The 18,060-nt window shown below is 41.0% G+C and overlaps 2 protein-coding genes across 3 annotated transcripts; one reads left to right on the top strand and one right to left on the bottom strand.

Annotated features, from left to right (window-relative positions):
- The first annotated feature begins 176 nt into the window (after nucleotides 1-176).
- si:dkey-183j2.10 (probable glutamate receptor) lies at nucleotides 177-6,226 on the top strand. 2 transcript variants are annotated; one of them, XM_039612197.1, is made up of 11 exons: nucleotides 177-185; nucleotides 648-768; nucleotides 888-977; nucleotides 3,388-3,419; nucleotides 3,505-3,684; nucleotides 3,845-4,068; nucleotides 4,232-4,329; nucleotides 4,436-4,653; nucleotides 4,737-4,956; nucleotides 5,063-5,307; nucleotides 5,604-6,225. In XM_039612197.1, exons 3-11 carry the CDS (start codon nucleotides 911-913, stop codon nucleotides 5,706-5,708), a joined length of 1,389 nt encoding a protein of 462 aa, XP_039468131.1. In that variant the 5' UTR covers nucleotides 177-185; nucleotides 648-768; nucleotides 888-910; the 3' UTR covers nucleotides 5,709-6,225. The 2 variants fall into 2 exon arrangements, with proteins under 2 accessions (XP_039468131.1, XP_031613364.2); XM_031757504.2 differs by lacking the exon at nucleotides 177-185 and having other exon boundaries at nucleotides 474-768; nucleotides 5,604-6,226.
- Nucleotides 6,227-6,278: 52 nt separating this feature from the next.
- Nucleotides 6,279-17,845, bottom strand: plch2b (phospholipase C, eta 2b). Its single transcript, XM_031757514.2, has 20 exons — nucleotides 17,494-17,845; nucleotides 16,396-16,542; nucleotides 15,397-15,640; nucleotides 15,152-15,281; nucleotides 13,426-13,596; nucleotides 13,026-13,119; nucleotides 12,697-12,900; nucleotides 12,483-12,603; nucleotides 12,218-12,389; nucleotides 10,974-11,084; nucleotides 10,614-10,711; nucleotides 10,433-10,521; nucleotides 10,132-10,317; nucleotides 9,923-10,030; nucleotides 9,703-9,827; nucleotides 9,512-9,596; nucleotides 9,275-9,421; nucleotides 7,644-7,723; nucleotides 6,474-7,554; nucleotides 6,279-6,371 (listed from the first exon to the last, which is right to left on the bottom strand). The coding sequence occupies exons 1-20, from the start codon at nucleotides 17,843-17,845 to the stop codon at nucleotides 6,364-6,366; spliced, it is 3,753 nt and encodes a 1,250-aa protein (XP_031613374.1). The 3' UTR covers nucleotides 6,279-6,363.
- Nucleotides 17,846-18,060: the final 215 nt, after the last annotated feature.

Below are 18,060 nucleotides of genomic sequence, written 5' to 3'. Positions count from 1 at the left end.
AGAAACATGTAGTCAATCAGAAATCCAAACCTGAAGAGGGGGGAACAGGTCAAACACTAGTTTTAGAGCTGCAAGGAAAAAACAGTCTCTCACTTCATATTACCTTCAGCACTGTTTCATTTGCACTATTTCAAAGGCTTTCTTAGCAATTCGATACTCCACAGAGCTTCAGATGTTTCTCTAAGGTCAGTGAACACTGTCCAATAAAGCCTTGTTTATGTTCTCGGAGAGAGAACGTTATTTTATCTACTGCAACCCTTTGATTGACATGGTTCGTTTCACCAGACAGTGTAACGCTGCAAAAGTCATATTTTGACAGTTTCCTCACTGAGCGTTTTGTGTTTTGTGCATATGTAACATCACCATCTCCAATAACCTGTCAAATATGCCCTAGCTTTAGGTCTTTCTACAAAATCCTACTATTAATTTTATGATGAGAGAAATTTTGCTTCAAATACCCAGCATGCAATTTAAGTATCATGCAACATATGGGGACTCAGGTTAACTATAATGCAATTTGTGTAATCTGTTTAGTAATCATTAGTGTGAATCACATTTTAATTCCCACTGGAAGCTATATGTTTGTACATTATGCTGCTTGTCTCCACCCCCTTAAAATAATTACTCCGCATTCTCCACCCACAAAGTCTTGGTTGGCTATCTCTTGTTTCACTGCAATCTGCAAAACACCAGTTCACAGTGAATCACAGTCGAGCCCTGGCTACTGGGTCAGTTCGAAGCTGACGTGCTGTCCTGGACTCTTTTCAGGTTAGTTTTTAAGCTTTTTTTATTGCTTTGATTGTTTTGTTTTTTGCTTTTGTCTTATAAAGTTGATACATCTCTTCTATGCATGCTCCTTAAACTACTACTCTCCTTTTAATTTGTAGGTTCCAAGTCTAGATTAAGAGAGATGATGATGTTTGGACTGTTTCTACTGTCCTTTGGATTTCTCCTGGATGTGGGCACATGCACTGCAAGTAAGAGACTGTTTATTTACACCACATCTATGCATAAAAGATAAGAATGGATGGATGGATGGATGGATGGATGGATGGACAGACGGACGGACGGACATCCATCCATCCATCAACAAAAACACTGTTTTTGTTAAGTTTATGTTTTTGTTAAGACTGATATGTCACAGTTTGACCCGGTCACTGCATTTGTAATCCAGTGTGGTAGCAGCTTTCTTTCTTTCTTTGCCAAATTCCTCATGTTTTCTCCCCAGTAATTGGTAGAAAATTATCATGGTTGACAACACACAAATACATAAACTGTCAGCCCTATTGAATATCAAAGTGTTGCGTTACATCCTGTCCAAGAAAGCTAGCCAGCTGACACAAAAAACGATAATAAATCAAGTCTATGGAGCAAACAATGACCCTGTCTGTAAGAGTGGCCAAAAACTGACAGGGGCTTGAAGAGCTTGTATTGGTGTCATCTCTTGAAAAGGAGGATCTGATGGTTGTCAGGGTCACCCTGTGGTGACGGATCCCCTAGGCCTTGGCCTGGATTGAGGCTTTTGATGCTCTTTGACTGCCCTCCCATCTCACAGCGCCATAGCATTGTAACTCTTTGGAATAACATACTGCTCTAAATAGATTGTGGACACTTTTCAAGTAGGCGAGCAGAGCTGCCAGATCTCCAGGATACCGGAAACCACTTGAGCTCAAAAAGTCAGTAGATGGACCCCAAATTTCACCTCAGGGACGTCTCTGTGTGTTAAAGTCTGAAAATGAAAAGCTGCACAAAGGAGTTTTTGATTCTTCTAAATTTAGTTTGGTCTCCAACTGTGAAAACATCTGTGATGGGAAAAGCATTCAAAGGACTTGTTCTTAACTTATTCTTCCCCTTGTGTCTTTCTAATCTTTGAGCTTTTATAAACAATGTGAATATCTGTTAGTACGGCTTACAGACATAAAAGAAAGTAAACCCTGTTTCATTTGTATGGTTTTTCATATCAGGGTATAATCAGGACACACAAAAAATATCTACGGTACTCTATTGCAGGTTTTAAAATGCGGTAAATCCAACCAAAGTTAGGCAGATTTCCTCATATTTGTCTCTAGAATACTTTGATATAGAGAAGATTTTGTGGTCCACTCAGTGACTGTGAGGTGCCCAGGTCCTGTGGCTGCAAAACAATCCCAAATCATCAACTTCCACCACCATCCTTCACAGCTGATATGAGGTGTTGACCAAAAACAGTTAATCAGGTGCAGATCTACTGTGTTTGGTTTTGTGCATTATGGCAAAACATCACATGGACAAAGGTTGGGGTACACCCAGAACAGGATGTTAGTCTGTTGCAGAGCAAACACAGAGAGAGACAGAAACATACACACAAATACAATATACACATTGTTACAACCTGCATAATATTATGTTGGTCCCTCTTTTGCTGCCAAAACAGCCTTTATCTGTCAAGGCATGGACTCCACTAGACCCCTGAAGGTTTGCTGTGGTATCTGGCACCAAGATTTTAGCAGCAGAGCCTTTAAGTCCTGTAAGTTGTGAGATGGGGCCTCCATGGATCAGACTTGTTTGTCAAGTGCATCTGCAGGGTGTACATGATCTGCAACAATACTTAGGTTGGTCATTGGTGTTAAACATTCACATGGTTTCTGAGCATATTGTTGCCCAAACCATTAGTCCGCTTCCTTGTAGCGATGCACACACACCTGGACCTCTTTGTGATTAAGAGAAAACATGATTCGTCAGACCAGGCCACCTTCTTCCATTGCTCTGTGGTCCAGCTCTGGACTGTGTATTCTGACACCTTTCTATCAGGAGCAGCAGTTTCGGCGACAGTAGCTCGTCTGTTGTATCGCACCACATGGGCCAACCAATGAGCCTTTGCCACCTATGATGCTGCGGGTTCACCACTGTTTCTTCTTTGGACCACTTTTGACAGATATTCACAACTACAGACCGGGAACACCCCACAAGACCTGCAGTTCTGAAGATGCTCTGACTCAGTTGTCTACCATCCGAATTTGCTCCCTGTCAGACTCACTCAAATCCTTGTGGCCATTTTTCCTGCTTCTAACACATAAACTTTGAGAACAAAATGTTCAGTTGCTCCCTAATATATCCCACCTACCAACAGGTGCCAGCATGCAGTGATAATCAGTGTTATTCCTGATTGGTATACATATTATAGGACATTTTCAAACATAAACAGAGACCTGGGGATGTGTGTGCTAAAAATGTGCAGATTTTTTGAGTAGATTTAAAAATATTTGACAGTAAATAAAATACATGACACTCCAAATAATGTACCATAAAAATCAGAAAACAGCTGTCATGTAGATGTGCTGTGGTTTTTAAAATTCATGGAATCGCTGATCTAAAAGATTTTTCCTTATTTTTGTCTCTCAACAACAGTGCAGTCAGAGCTCAGAATCACAACAATAAAGGTACTTAATCTGGCTTTGCATATCTTTGTAAATACAAAATTAAATGTGAAATAAATCCCACTGATTTTCACATCGATTCTTTCAGCAAGAGCCGTATGTGATATCCAAAGGTGCTCAGCTGGAAGGCTTTTGCATGGACCTGCTCTTTGAAGTAGCCAAGAAAGTGGGCTTCAAGTACAAAGTGCAGCTGGTGAAAGATGGCGCGTATGGTAGACAGGAAGAGAGCGGGAACTGGAACGGGATGGTTGGAGAGGTGGTGAGAGGGGTGAGCAGCAAAGCACTCTCAAAAGAAGAAGTGAATATGTGGTGTTTTTGAAAGGGTTCAACAGTAAAAAAAAAAAATATATATATAACTATGTTAAGAAGTTTCAATAAAGTTTGCACATTATGTATGCAAACTAGCCAAGTATATTTTTATCCTACAGGAAGCAGACCTCGCTATTGCTCCGCTGACTCTCACTGCAGCTCGGGAGAAAGCTGTGGGAATGACCAAACCATTCATGCAGACGGGAATCAGTATCCTGCTGAGGAAGGACATTTCGGAGGAAGCAGGCTTCTTTGATTTCCTATCCCCTTTCTCTGCACAGACCTGGGTTGGCATACTTATTGCCTATCTGGGGACGGCTGCTTGCATCTTCATAGTTGCCAGGTTGGTCATGAAAGCAGTTCTTTAAAGTGATTATTATGATTAATTTAATAATAATTGATTTTGAGTTCTTAAGGGTTTTGAGGTTATATCTGTATTCCTTCGGGCAGTGGGTTACTCTGATTGTTGTCTCATTAACAATTAACACCTTTGATCCAAATTGCAGACTCAGCCCTTCTGAGTGGAGTCAGCCTCAGAGTGAGAAAAACACGTTCGGTCTCCTCCACAGCCTTTGGTACACAGCTGGAGCTCTGACTCTTCAAGGTTAATGGCAAACCCAGATACTACCTAATCCAATAAGCATCTGAACAACAAACAAGTGAACATCTCTCCCTCTTGTGGCATTTGCTGAGCCTTTTTTGTTTTTCAGGTGCCGGTCCTCATCCCAAAGCCCTTTCGGGGCGTGTCATCTGCAGCAGTTGGTGGTTATTTAGCGTTGTCCTCTTGGCTTGCTATTTCTCCAACCTCAGCTCCACTAAGACCCCAGAGTCCTCTCACCTGATGGTCAAAGGGTTTGAGGACTTGGCCAATCAGGATGTGATTGAATATGGCTGCCTGGCCGGCTCTTCCACACTTGCTTTCTTTAAGGTGAGTACGGCAGCCCTGAAGTGTCTAGTTAAGCTGGAATTAGAGAGCTTTTCTCTCTAAGCTATTCTTTTTTCTTCATTCAGAATTCAAACAACCCAGTGTACCGCAGAATCTATGAGCACATGGAGCGGACAAAGAGTTTTGTGTCGAGTATGGATGAAGGCATTCGACGTGCAAAAGAGGGCAACTACGCCTTCATTGGAGAGTCTGTTTCTCTGGACTTAGCTGTAGCACGTCACTGTGAACTGGTCCGGGCGCATGAAGTCATTGGCATGAGGGGATACAGCATCGCTGCTGCTCTTGGTGAGTTTGCTTATTTTTAAACTCTAATTAAACTGTTAAGTTTAGATGAAAGATGGTAAAATCACTTTCAGCACATAACCCCAAACTATCATTTTTTTCCTCAAAGGTTCTCCAATCATAAAGAACCTCAGTGTGGCAATCCTACAGCTAAGTGAGGCAGGGGAGCTGGCTTACTTGCGGAGCAAGTGGTGGGCAAGCAGTTGCATAGCAGACAAGGACAAGGTGTCAGCTGTGCAGCCGCATAACCTCAAGGGGATGTTTCTGGTGCTTTCCCTCGGCCTTGGGCTGGGAACGCTTGTGGCTGTCCTGGAGCTGACCTTCAAGAGTCGCAGGCGTGCAGCAGAGCACAAGGTACGTGCAAGGTTGTCGCAACTCACATGTCTCAAGTGAAACAGTGTGTGTGTTTATTCTTTAAGATTTTAAATTAATTGATGATTTTTTTGGCTGCAGCAATTCTTCTGCCATTTGAAGATCATTTTATTGGTTGCACTTTGAAGCAACATTATCATTTATTACATGGATTTGAGAAAATACAGATGACTGGGATGCCTACCCATCCATTCATCTGTATTTGCATTAAACTAATAGATGGAATAAAGTGTTTTTGTTGCACTGGTGTTTATCTTGATTGCATGTCCATCCCACAGAAGACATGTTGCTCTGTACTGACTGAGGAGCTGAGTCTGCGCTTGAGGACCAGCAGTGGGAACAGATCCCAGGAAAATGTAGATAAAGACAAGGACAAAGCATAGAAGCCTTTGGGAGATTCAACTACTCTGAAAAGTTTAACTTTTAGAGCTTTTTATGTTTGATTTAATTATTTTTTTTCCATTTGGTTTGATAACACTTGATAACTTTGTTCAAAGAATTTACAGAAATATTAACTCAGTAGAATGTAAACCTATTATTTACCTTATTATTTACATTTGAACTAAAATGTAAAAAAGTCCAACTTTATTCAGATATATAAATTACTGATTTTTCAGTACAAATGCTACTCTTTCAATGAAAAATCAAACACTTCAGTATAAAAAAACATTTTTAATTTCAGTTTACACTTGTAAACTCAACATTTTGCTAACAAACTGTGCACATATGTTTACTTTCTAGGTTTACTGCTTGCAACTCTGCATCATGTATTTTGTACACTTCGCAGTGGCATCATGTGACTTCAGCAATTTCTTTTTAAAAACTACTTCATGCATATGAACCGGGATGATTGTAAACATTTCAGCAGGATTAGAAAAGAAATAAAAAAACATCTAACAGTGTTCTAATGCTTTGCGTCGTCCATCATTCTAGAAAGAAAAGCTACATATCTGACTGGCACACCACCATCACCATCATTCCTCTTCTTTCTCGTTGTTGATCCTTTTTTCTTTTCAGGAGGACCTTGGTCTCTTCCTGTCACAAATCTAAAAAACACAAAAACAGTAAAGAACAAAACGGCTGATTACATAGAGCCACTTAGCTTTTGTAATCAAACTTCTTTTCATCCTTTTGCAAATGTGACTCACCATCTAGAAAAAGCGGTGATTTACAGCGGATCTCTCTCATCTTCTGGTCAAAGAGCGCCTTCATCTCTCTCTGCAGTGTCCCTTCGTGTTGCTCTGACCCAGCTGATGAGGGGGGGGGCACAAAGTCCAGGCTGTCAGTGCTGCTGTCGCTGCTGCTGCTGGACGTTGTGTCCAACAGGCAGAGACCGTTGGGTATGCGTCTCACTGGGTTGCCGTAGCTGCCGTAGTTTTGAGCTCCGCGCGTCTGACAGTGGAAAGTAGGCTTTCGGTTCAGCATCGGTGTCTGAGCAGAGGTACTCTGCTTTCGAGGGCAACTGCGTGAGCGGCCCTTTGTCCTTATTGGGGTGGAATGCCAGGGGGTCACGGGAGCTTCTAAAGTCCGTCTAACCCTTGCAGGGGATGATGGAGGGACAAGTGGAGAAGGTTTGGCTTCTGACTGTGGCACGAGCGGAGGCTGAGGGACTGTGTCGGTCTGACTCTGAGCTTCTGGCAGTGGCTCAGACTCTGTGACAATGTCATTGCCTGGTTTTGATTCTGGTGGTAATTCCTCAGGTGGTTCAGGCTGCTCTGACTCTATCTGCTGCTCAGCACAGTTGGACTGTTGTAATTCACTGGGGTCATTTTCCAGCTCCTCTTGAATTATTGGATTTTGGCTGTCTGGATTTTGACTGTCAGGAGAAGAAGTCTGGGAAGAGGTCTCAAGGTCAAAGCTTTCAGCTATCACGCAGGGAGCAACCCCAGTGTGCTGGGAGTCAGTGGAAGACATCCGGCTAAAGATCCCTCTCTTTGTCTCTTGTGGTTCAAGAATTTTAACTCTGTGAGCTCGCCTGACAGGTTCACTCATGGCCCCTTTGTGGATGGAAGCCTTGGCTGCGGGCCCTTGAACCAGATAAGATGTTTCCCCACTTCTGCTGTCCTGAGAGATGGTGTCCGGATCCTTGCGGAAGTACAAAGCGCGTCCATCTTCTGAAGACTGGACAGAAAAATCTAGAGATGGCTGCCTCTGATGGCCCTTCATATGCTTCTGGGCTGCTTTTTGGATGTGTTTCCTTGCTGCTTGCACAGCATTTGCTGGTTTGATCTGTCACACAAAGGAAATCAGAAATCATGAGATAGAGTTGTCAGGTGAAGATGATCTTAGATCTGTAAGTGTATTTTAAAATGCCATACCTTTCCTGCCATGTCAATAATAGCGACATGAACAAAGATCGATGATTCTGCCATTTCCTCCAGGTAGACATGGCGGTAACCTGCAAACAAGCACACAAACAAACAACAGGAAAAAGATTATAACAGAGGTTTAGATTTGAATTTTTTTTTTTTTTTGTCATCTGTACACTTACACTGGGTTTGGGTATAAAGGACATCTTGTTGAGAGCTTAGAGTCAGAGAAAAATAAATAAAACAAAATGCATATGGAGGTAAAGTTAAGACTAGAGTTATCTTAGTTTTGTTTATGAATTAGTTTTTGTTTTATTTTGTTTTCACTTTTTGGTTTTAATTCAGTTTAGTTTTAGATACTCTTAGGGTGTCTTTGCTCATTTTAGTTTAGTTTTCACTGGTTTCAATCTTAGTTTTTAGTCTTTATTAATTATTATTGTATGGAGAGCATAAGTCAGAGGAAATTTATATTATAGGAAGATCAGCACAGGTATTACAATAAAAGCACAGAACATTTTGAAAACAGTTGACTCCAAGTCTTGTAGACATCCAAAGTCTCAATAAATACATCAAAATCTCATGAGACAAAATCCAACAGCAAAGTTTTTAAAAACACAAGAAAAAAAGGAAAGGGATACATTTAGAAACTGAGACTCAACATTAAAGCTCACAATTTCATATCTCCCATTATTAAAAATGTACACAACTATAAATGTTATAGCATTAGCATTTTTTAAAAACAGCAGGTGGAAAAATGGCCAATTTAACAAATGCTCCAACTCAAGATATTTCCTCTAGTTTTATTTTATTTTATTTTCGCTAGACTTCCAAGTTCACAAAATTGCTTCAGTGAGTTTTTTTCAGATGTTTATTTTTTATTTTAGTTAATTAAAAAAAAAAAATTCACATTGACTTTTAGTTTTCATAACCTCAGAAAGTAATTTCAAGTATAAAACTGCACTTAAATGACTAGTGTATGAAAAAAATATTGCACATTACTGAAATATATATTGCACTTCTGGATAAATCAGATTTTCCGTGTATCTTCGTCAGATAGATACACATGGCAGAGTGATGGCAGTCACTCTGACTCTGGGAGGAAAGAAGCGTGTGAGATCAGACTGCCGCTCTGCTGCCTCTGATGGTTTATGCTGATTGTTTTGGTCTGAGGGGGGTGTGATCTGGACTGGATGATGACATTCTCTAATAATGTGTTGTGCTCTTTTCTTGCAGTGTTGTGTGTATATTAAGTCCACTGATGGAAGCTCAGTCCTTCTAATCTTTTACTTTTTTCCAATTTAAGGACTCAAAACAAATCTGCAACACTGGCAAGGACAAATAATCAAATTCATAAAGTTTTGCTCAATCGCTTTAGCACATTTCTCATATTTTTGATGTTCTAAAGATGCATTTCCCAAATGCATCATAGTTAAAACAAAACACTAATGATACTTTGCAAAAAGTGGGAACTTGCCCTAAATCTTTAATTTATTTGTAAAAATGAATTTTTTGCAACACTGAAATATTAATAACCTTTCAAAAGACAACAAGGTTTAGATTTTAATTTTAACAGAATAAAGGAGTATGCTTTCAGAAGTATAACTTCTGGAACCAAGCAAACAAGTGTACAGGTACTCCACCTGGCATCATGCTGGTGAAAGCAACAGTCCTCTGTCCAATGAAGTCTCTTCCAATGGGATCGTGATCCCACACCTGGAATCGCACCAGGGCGATCTGAGGCATTTGAATGTTGAAGACGAGGGTTTCCTCCCACATTGGGTTGAAACCTGAAAGAAAGGAATGTCACCAAGACCGAGAAACACAAAGTCAGCTTGGCGTGGAGAGATTTAAACTGCAACGTGGAGCTTCACACGTACCGTTATCATGCACTACTCTAGTCTGCTGCTTGGAGCAGTCAACAGGTAGGCCGATGATCTCGACTTCAACAAAGGGATCAATTATCTAAAAAAATCCAAGAAAAAAAATTGACTTTAGTTTTAAAAACCTATTTTTTATTGCACATTCATGATGACTCTTTGACTCTTTATCTACTGTATTTTGACCTGACCTCTCCTCTGTCCCCAAACATGGAGTCTTTGGGTTTGGGAAGTTGCTGTCCACTAATGATCTTCAGCACTAACTGAGTTTTTCTGTGTCCTGGCAGGGGCTCCTCCAACACTGGGTTAAAGGCACCTTATGAAAAGCAATAGTATTTATTATGTCCTCATCCAGGATGCATTGCCCTTCACTCTGCAGAAATCTACTAGGTGTCAGTGAACACCACATACCTTTACACATGCACTTGGGCTTCAGAATATATCCACAGTTTCCATTGCTCGAGAACTTCGCTTGGTTCAGTTCGAGCATGCGACCTTCTGTTTGATAATTCATGGCAACTAAGATGAAACAGCAACGTGTGAACAAGTTAAATCTTCCACAGTAACAACAAACAGTATCAGATAACCATAGTATTCAGTTTTGGTGACAGTTTTGTTACCCATATGGCATCCTGAGTTCCAGTATGGTTGTGGGTTGAAGTTGCTTGAGTCCACTCTGTAGTTGGACGGGTAGACTCTGAGAAGCTGGCGCTGGTTGAAACGCACCAGCTCACCCGGTTTAAGCTGTAAGATCTGGTTCATTACTGTCTCATCCAGGGACGATACCTGCCAACTGCTCATGAATGCTGCCAAAAAGAAGATTAAAATGTATGAGACACTCACTCAAAGTTTCTATGAGTTGGGATGTGCTTAGTAAAAAAAAAATGCAGGCAAAGGTTTCTAGTTGGATAGTTGGTTTACCTTGTGTTTCTATGTCATGCACACGGACAGATTTTGTGTACTTGACCAGATCAGAAAGAGCTCGGGAGAGCCTCATTGTTTTCCTTTTTCTACGAAGACAGAGGGAGTCATATAAGTGTAATCCCATATATGATAAATTTTAGATTGCCAGCTTTTATTGACCTTTAGTAACTGGTCTTACTTGGGATGGTAAACAATTTGTGTCCTCTCCCTGCTGCTGCTGTAGTCTGATTCACCATCAGACACGGCCTTGTTTTTCACTCGTATTCTCTTTTTTCTCTGAAAGAAAAAAAAAATCAAATATTTTAAGTCAAAGTCACCCAAAGGGAAAGCTGTCAGATATTGCTTTTATATCAGCTGACCTTTCTTTTGAAGCTTCTCATGATTGATCTCCCAAATCGTCTCTTCTTCTTAGGCTGATTAGTAGAGTTAACGCTATTCCCATCCTGAAAAGTTCAAATTGCAATCTTACTATATTTACCTTCTTTCTTTCTTACTTTGTTTCTTTGTTTCTTCCTTTCTGTTTAAATGTTTCATTTGCCTGTGGGTTATCATCGTCATCATCATCCTCTTCTTCCTCATTTCCAGTGTCTTCATCAGACACATCACCCTCCTCCACGTCAGGATCAAGGTTTGCTGGCAGCTTCTTCCCCTAAAACCAGAAAATTAACAATTAGACATTGTCGCTTTGTGTGTGTGTGTGTGTGTGTGTGTGTGTGTGTGTGTGTGTGTGTGTGTGTGTGTGTGTAATAATATACATATAATCATTTATTTTGTAAACTGCCAAGGATCTGATGACAATGATAGGAGAGGCACAAAGCTGCCCTCTGTCTACTTGCTGTGTGCAGTTTGTAACCTACACAAGAACTGTGTAGGTTACACATCGCTGCATGAGGGATAGTGATTGCAACACAGTGGACAGGGTTTACATTTACACCTTCATGTTGGGTTGACAGACTTTGTTACAGAAAAGAAGAAGAAGGGAAATGAACACACCTCATCGTCTGCAGAGTCACATTCCTCAGATGTAATGTGAATGAGAGTCTGTGGCCTCACAGGCACTACTAGTTACATCATTGTAACTAGTAGTGCCTTGTTGTTGAGGTAATCATGAACAGTATTGCTTAATTTCAAATTCCCTGCCACTTCATTAGGTACACCTTGCTGATCCTGGGTTTAACCCTCCTTTTTCCTTCATAGCTGCCTTAACTCTTAATGCCCTGGTGCCAGAAAGATTCCTCAGAGATTTCGGTCCTTATTCTGATGCTCAAGCCCAAAATTTGACAAGAAAATACACTCACACCATTGCAACACTACCCCAGGCTGACCTGTTGATACAAGGCAGTGAGGCAATGAGGATTGTTCACCTTTGGCAAGCCCATGTGAACTTTAGCTTCAGTTTCCTGTTCTCATTTAAGGGAGTGGCACCTGGTGTGGTCTTTTGCTGCTGTAGCCCATCTGCTTTAAAGTTCAGCACGTTGCACAATCAGAGATGCTCGTCTGCATTCCTTGGTTGTGATGAGTGAGTATTTGGTTTAAAGTTGTCTTCCTATCAGCTCAGTGAGGTATTTTGTCAGCTGGTTCATCCACTTTGCATATAATAACTACAATGAGATGATACTTGGAAGCCTTCAGCATCAACAGAGAACCAGTACAGCTTTTCCTTTCAGATTGAGAAATGTACCAACAAAAAACAAAAAACTGGACTACCTACTGTAGTCAGGTGAGGTCTGAATAGCACATAGGTGTGTGTGTGTGTGTGTGTGTGGGTAAAAACAACTGTACCTTGACCAAAATCTTTCCTTTCAGGATCTCAGGGGATGGCAGCTTTTTGCATTCATGCACGCTGACATTGCTCAGATCCAGTTTGTCCTGCAGCACCTCTCTCAGATATTTAGCCATCTTTTTCTGCTGAGGCACAGTGCAGTGGTTCTCTATGGACAGGATCACGGGATACCTGGTGGTGAGGTGATAATAACTGAACGACTGTGCAGGTGCACCAGCTCGACAAAATTTAAATCAGCACCAGGAATAAAAAAAAATAACTTACTGTGATTTTGTGAAGGCATATTTGTTTATTGTTTCAATTACATCTTTGAAGAGAATTTTGGATGTCAAGGTGTAACCATGATGGACAATGGGCTCTCCATCTGGTCCATCCCAGCAGTCCACTAAGAGAGGGGGAAAGAGCTGACAACCATTTGTAATCTTATAAAATCACACACTGAAATAACAGCTCAGGTTCTTGTTGTGTCGGCTCTTACCCTCCACACAGCGACAGCCTGCCTGCAGGACGTAGGCATACATTTCCACTCTAGACTGAGAGAGCAGCTGGTCTCCTGTCAGGTAGGTGTTGTGAGATGTGGCAATGAAGTAGCTGGTTAGAGGCTGCGTCATGTCCTGGTTTACCTGATTGTGCTCGGGGTTGAAGATATCGCCTGCAGGACTCCGCATGTAGTTGGTGAAACCTAAAGGAAGAGAGTTGTTGGAGCAGCTATTTTATTTACAGACTGAAAATTAAATCTGGTTCGACTGACATGTAATAATAGCGACGTTTCACCGGCCACAGGCACTTTGAGCAAGGCCTACATACCATCAATACCCAGTACCATACGCTGGAGGTTCTCAGGACACGGCTCAAACTTGGCCACTATGTCCACTAGATGCTCTCTGTTCAGGCCTCGCATCTACAAATAGAGCACAATGAACTGTTATTATCCTTTTGGAACCAAAAGTAAAAAGCTTTTTGAAAACTGGTATTAGCAATAATTTAATGCAATATTTTAAAGCACTTTACTGCTTGTTATATCTCAGTTTCAGGACTTCACGTTTGTCTCTTGCACTGCAGTGATCGATTAAAATACATTTTAGCTTCTTCTTAGACACCATCACTGATTTTAATCTGATACACTTTAAGTATATTTCAAAGAGAGGTAAAAATGGGGATAAATAGTATCAAACAGATGATTGGGATTGTTTTGACATTTGACTACCTTCTGTTCATTTTCCAGAAAGCGTGCAAGGTCATGGAGGTCCAGGACTTCTTTCTGATTGCTGTAGGAGATCAGAATCAGGTAGAGGTCTCTACGTGTGGAAATCATCTTGTAGAATGAACAAAATTCATCAAAGCCGAGAGAGCCCTGGTTCTCGTCCGTGTCTGCTTCCTGCAGATAGTGGAGAAAACAATTTATGAGGCAAAGATATGTCTCTCTCTCTCAGTACCTTCTGAATGATATATCTTTCACCATCAAAACAGAGCTCATTCACGGGTGAGGGAGGGGAGGAAGAGCAGTGAGCTACTGCGACTAAAGCAATGTTGCGATGCACCAAAGGCCATCTGTGACAACCATATGGGCTTCCGGTGATAGCCTTCCACACCGTTCCAACAAAAACACTGAATGCACATATTTGTCTGCTGGCTCCATCTGTAGCATTTTATACTTCTCTGTATATTATCATGGGATGATGGGAAGCATGGGAAGATCACAGGGAGAATAGTCCACTTAAAGATTTTACATATTTTTGTACTTGTTAATACATTTTCCAATCTGGTTTCTTGCTGCCACAGCTTTGACAGTGCAGGATTTGTGTCCTGTCGATTTTCTGGGTTTGAAACATTTTACTAGATTCAATAGCTTTCATATTTTTTTCTTGCTCTATTTATTTTTTTTTAGCCATTTTAGCGTCACGGTTTGGCTCTACAAGTACTGGTATACTTGTTTTGTGCAGGTTTAACTACTGAGATGGCATGATTTCACCTCTGAGGAGGAAGTGTGCCATCTCAGGTGATGCTTTTGCTTTGTCACTACCACGAAAGGTGTGGTGTTAAATGTCTCGATAGTGACTGGGTTTTTCTCAGAATGTGGGACTTGCCTTCTTAGTGGAAATTGACAATGACATAACCAGAAGAGAGACGTGCACACCGATGTAGTCACTCACTTTATTTATTAAACTATTAGAATTAGTCCATATCATTAAAAAAGTAGTGACCCTGAGTTTATGAATATGAAAGCCATTGTGCTAACTTTGCACGAGTAAAAATTGAACTTGGATCTCTTTTTATTTTAAGCGAGTTAAAAGAAATAGCGTGGCGCAGTAGGAGGACTTCTTCTGGTTCTGAAGGAGTTCATGCCAGAAACACTTTAAGCCACTGAACCCACTGAATAATTTGCCATGAAAATTTGTTCTGACATATACATTTCCCTTACCTTAGGATCAGTTATTATCAGTAAGAATACAAGCATGCCAACAAGACTGGAAAAACAAAGGCAGTGACTGTGACAGTAGCAGCAATGCTCGTGCTCAATAAAGATGATGCCTGTCACTTACTACATATCATTGACAAATAAACTCAGGTAAAGCTATCATTCAAGTAACCAACATGTTGTAGTTTAAAATTATATGAAACATGTCTGCACTCAAAAAAGTTTTATGCCCTAAATGTGGACTTTAAGTAATCTGATTTCATGTAAATTTGTTATGTAAGTTTGTTATACAAGTACAGTGTAAAACACTAAATTGAATCGCGTCTGGGAAAATAAATTTAACTTGATTGGTATACATTCATTTTACACCAGGCACTTTTTCCTTAATGATTAATTGTTTGAATAAGTTAACCTTTGACCTTATACATTTCAGGTCAAAGAATCATTTTTTGAGTGTAGGGGAGTGTGAATTAGAGGTTACATTCATGTTAAGCTTGTCACGTTTAAGTCTTACCTGAAACATCTCCCTGACTTTCTGCTTGGGTAAATTCACATTGAGCTTGTGGAGCAGCTGGTGAACTTCTCCGATGCTCAGGGTCCCATCTCCATTTTTATCTGCCTCAGAGAAAGTCTGCTGTAACCACGTTCAGCTGCAGTTAAGGCTGAACCATAGCCTAAACAGTCAGTTTACCAAATATAAAGTGATGTATTTGTGACTATAAACCATGTTGAACAGTTGTGTGGGTGGATAAAGGATATTGATCACGGGTGCGCTGCCTCCTAGCCAAACTATCTTCATCACTGATACCAGCCATGAGGTATTTCAGCCCAGTGATCCAAGTGCGGGTCTCCTCCGCGTTGGTGGAGACCAGGTCCAGGGACTTCACGCGGTCCCCGTAGTAAATACTGAAGCAGCAGTTTGGGTCGAAACGGTTGTCTGCGTAACGCCTGAAGACCTCTGACTTTTTCCCCTCGCACACCTCACGAATGGAATCAATAGTTACTGAAACACAAAAACAGAGAGGTCATTCATGTCTCTGCAGCATTGAAAATAAATAAATTATAGACAATAATATACAGTATTGTGCAAAAGCCTCCATTTCATCATAAATCTTGCCAGGAAAATGATTTATTGAACCATGTGCAAACATACATGGAAATGCGTTATATAAGGCAAAAAAATACAAGCTTCAAATTTAACATGACCTCCTTTATTCTTCAGCACAGCCTCAACCCTTTTAGACAAGCTTTCTTGTAATTTCTTTAAGTAGTCTTCAGGAACAGTAAAAGCTTCCTGCAGGACAGTCAAGGCAAGGCAAATTATTTTTGCAGCAGGCTGCTATGATAACATTTGACATTTTTATTTTGCTACCTGGTTCACCTACAGGATTGGGACACCAGTAAATGTCCCAACGCCTAACAATAGAACATTTTATCAGATGTAAAACATGTCAGCTTTTTAAAGAGCAGAAATCCAACTCTTCTGGTAAATTTGCCATCAACTAAAAGAAACTTTGCCTAACTAACAGGAGTTATAACTGAAGGTCCAAACCAAATATTCATCAAATCAGTTTTTTGCAGCTTTTCCTCAGCTGAAGGGCCACACCTAAAATGTGGTTTCTTTAAGACATCATAATCAGTAAATACAAATATGAACTTTGAGCTGAACTCAGTTCTCATGCAATACGAATAGTCCCGAGTGATCGTCCACACCAAAAGTTCTGTGTGATTTCCGTGTGGTGCAAGGTGGTCACTCACTTTTGGCCTTGTCATGTTTTCTGGAGGGTCGCCAGCGGATGCAGGACTTGTGCTCGTCCAGGTAAAAGAAGCGCACCAGTCCTTTCTTCTTCCCCTTCATTTTGGTTAACTGAGTGCCAGTTTGCATGGTGCACATATATCTCTCCACTACAGGAGAACACAAGGAGAAACAAATTCATCAAAGGCTTCTTTAGACTTCTTTAGTCAAGATTGTCAGAAATCCACTGCGATTAATTTATGGACAACATCACAGGGTGCCCAAAGATATCAAATGTTCAATTTAATATAAAATCTTGCTATGTTGGGACCGTGCATGCTGAGGTTATGAGTAAAAATATCATGTTGGTGCCTCAGTTACACCACTACCAAGTCAAAAGAGTCTTACTGTTGTCATTGACTGAGAATTTTTGTAACTTATGAAATACTACACCACATTAGTTTGTGTTGGGAAGTATCATGAGAGCTCAAAGGGATGATTAGAGGTTTACTATCAAGCATTACTTCGTGAAATTACAGGCTGAGTTACACCATGAAAATACACAAACTACTTATTGTCTAAAAAGAAACACCTGTGCCTACAGTCAGATGCGTCACAGTGCTCTACAGTGTCTCTTCTGACCTTCCTTCAATGACTTTCCTTGAAATCTTTAATGGCGTGTGCGCCCACAGTAAGTATACTGGGAAAGCGTTTAACAGAACCAGTTTTTTCTCTTAACAATGAAGTCATTATCAGGTCACCGGTTTATGTGCTGTGTGCGAGTAACCTTTGTTTGTAATCTGAAGCTCAGATGCATGTGACGCAACCTGGCACATCATTCAGGCTAATCCTAAAGGATTGTCTACTGTCCATATGCCCATTATCTGCTTCACCGCTTCCCTAATTTGTTATACGTGCGAGCGCCTTGTTTTGAAGGCCATTTGCGACAACACGTCACGGCAAATGTTTTAAATTTACAACACCCGGAATAAAAATGTCCAGTAAAAATTTTCCCTCTTCCCTCTCAGTGTGGTGCAGACAGCAAGCATCTCTGCTAAACAGGCTGCTGAGCTTCTGTGATTATTTAAGTATTATTTAGTGATCAGTTGACTTAATATTACCTATCTGACCCAGTCTCCATTTTGGCTGTGCAACCACACTTCCACCAATCCAGAAGAATTCCTCTGCGAGTCGGGAAACGGATGCTTTCTGCCAAAGTTTTGGGGAGCTCATAATAGATGGAGTGGGGGAATTCAGTCGGCTGGACCCAGGGTTTGCCTGATGAGTGGAGGCTTTAGCCGGAGACGGTGAAAACACTCCTGATGACAGAGATCCCAAGGACTGAAAGGTGGTCTTCTTAGGAGACAGAGAGGACAGTGGTGGAGTTCCACTGTGTCCTGGAGACTGTGGTGCCATCGCAGAGCTGATGTTCATCCCTGAGTTGTACATTTGGGTCCGGCTGTCCTGGCCCATCCACACCACGAGAATCCACCTTCTTCCTCCCCACTCTGCTGGGCTCTTCAGACAGGTTTCTTTGTAACGCGTGTCAGCATATCCTCATCTTCTAGTTAAAGCATTCCTACATGGGAGCAAGGACCAGCATTCCCACCCTGGAAGCTCATTCCTTGACATTGTTTGTCCAGGTTTCCAGTGTAGTGACCATCAAGTGTTCTTCTATGAATGTTTTC

Source organism: Oreochromis aureus, linkage group 5 (genome assembly GCF_013358895.1).
Source record: "Oreochromis aureus strain Israel breed Guangdong linkage group 5, ZZ_aureus, whole genome shotgun sequence".
Taxonomy (NCBI): domain Eukaryota; kingdom Metazoa; phylum Chordata; class Actinopteri; order Cichliformes; family Cichlidae; genus Oreochromis; species Oreochromis aureus.
This window is presented reverse-complemented; position numbering and strand designations above follow the sequence as displayed.

Bases quoted from the DNA above. Each gene is read 5' to 3' on its own strand.
- si:dkey-183j2.10 (XM_031757504.2), top strand. From the start codon at position 480: ATGCAACATATGGGGACTCAGGTTAACTATAATGCAATTTGTGTAATC. The intron at 4,069-4,231 runs GTTGGTCATGAA...TCCAAATTGCAG, and splicing joins TGCATCTTCATAGTTGCCAG to ACTCAGCCCTTCTGAGTGGA. The intron at 4,330-4,435 runs GTTAATGGCAAA...TTTGTTTTTCAG, and splicing joins TGGAGCTCTGACTCTTCAAG to GTGCCGGTCCTCATCCCAAA.
- plch2b (XM_031757514.2), bottom strand. From the start codon at position 17,845: ATGGGCCAGGACAGCCGGACCCAAATGTACAACTCAGGGATGAACATC. The intron at 10,318-10,432 runs GTAAACCAACTA...TCTTTTTGGCAG, and splicing joins GCATGACATAGAAACACAAG to CATTCATGAGCAGTTGGCAG. The intron at 9,828-9,922 runs GTATGTGGTGTT...GCTTTTCATAAG, and splicing joins GCCCAAGTGCATGTGTAAAG to GTGCCTTTAACCCAGTGTTG.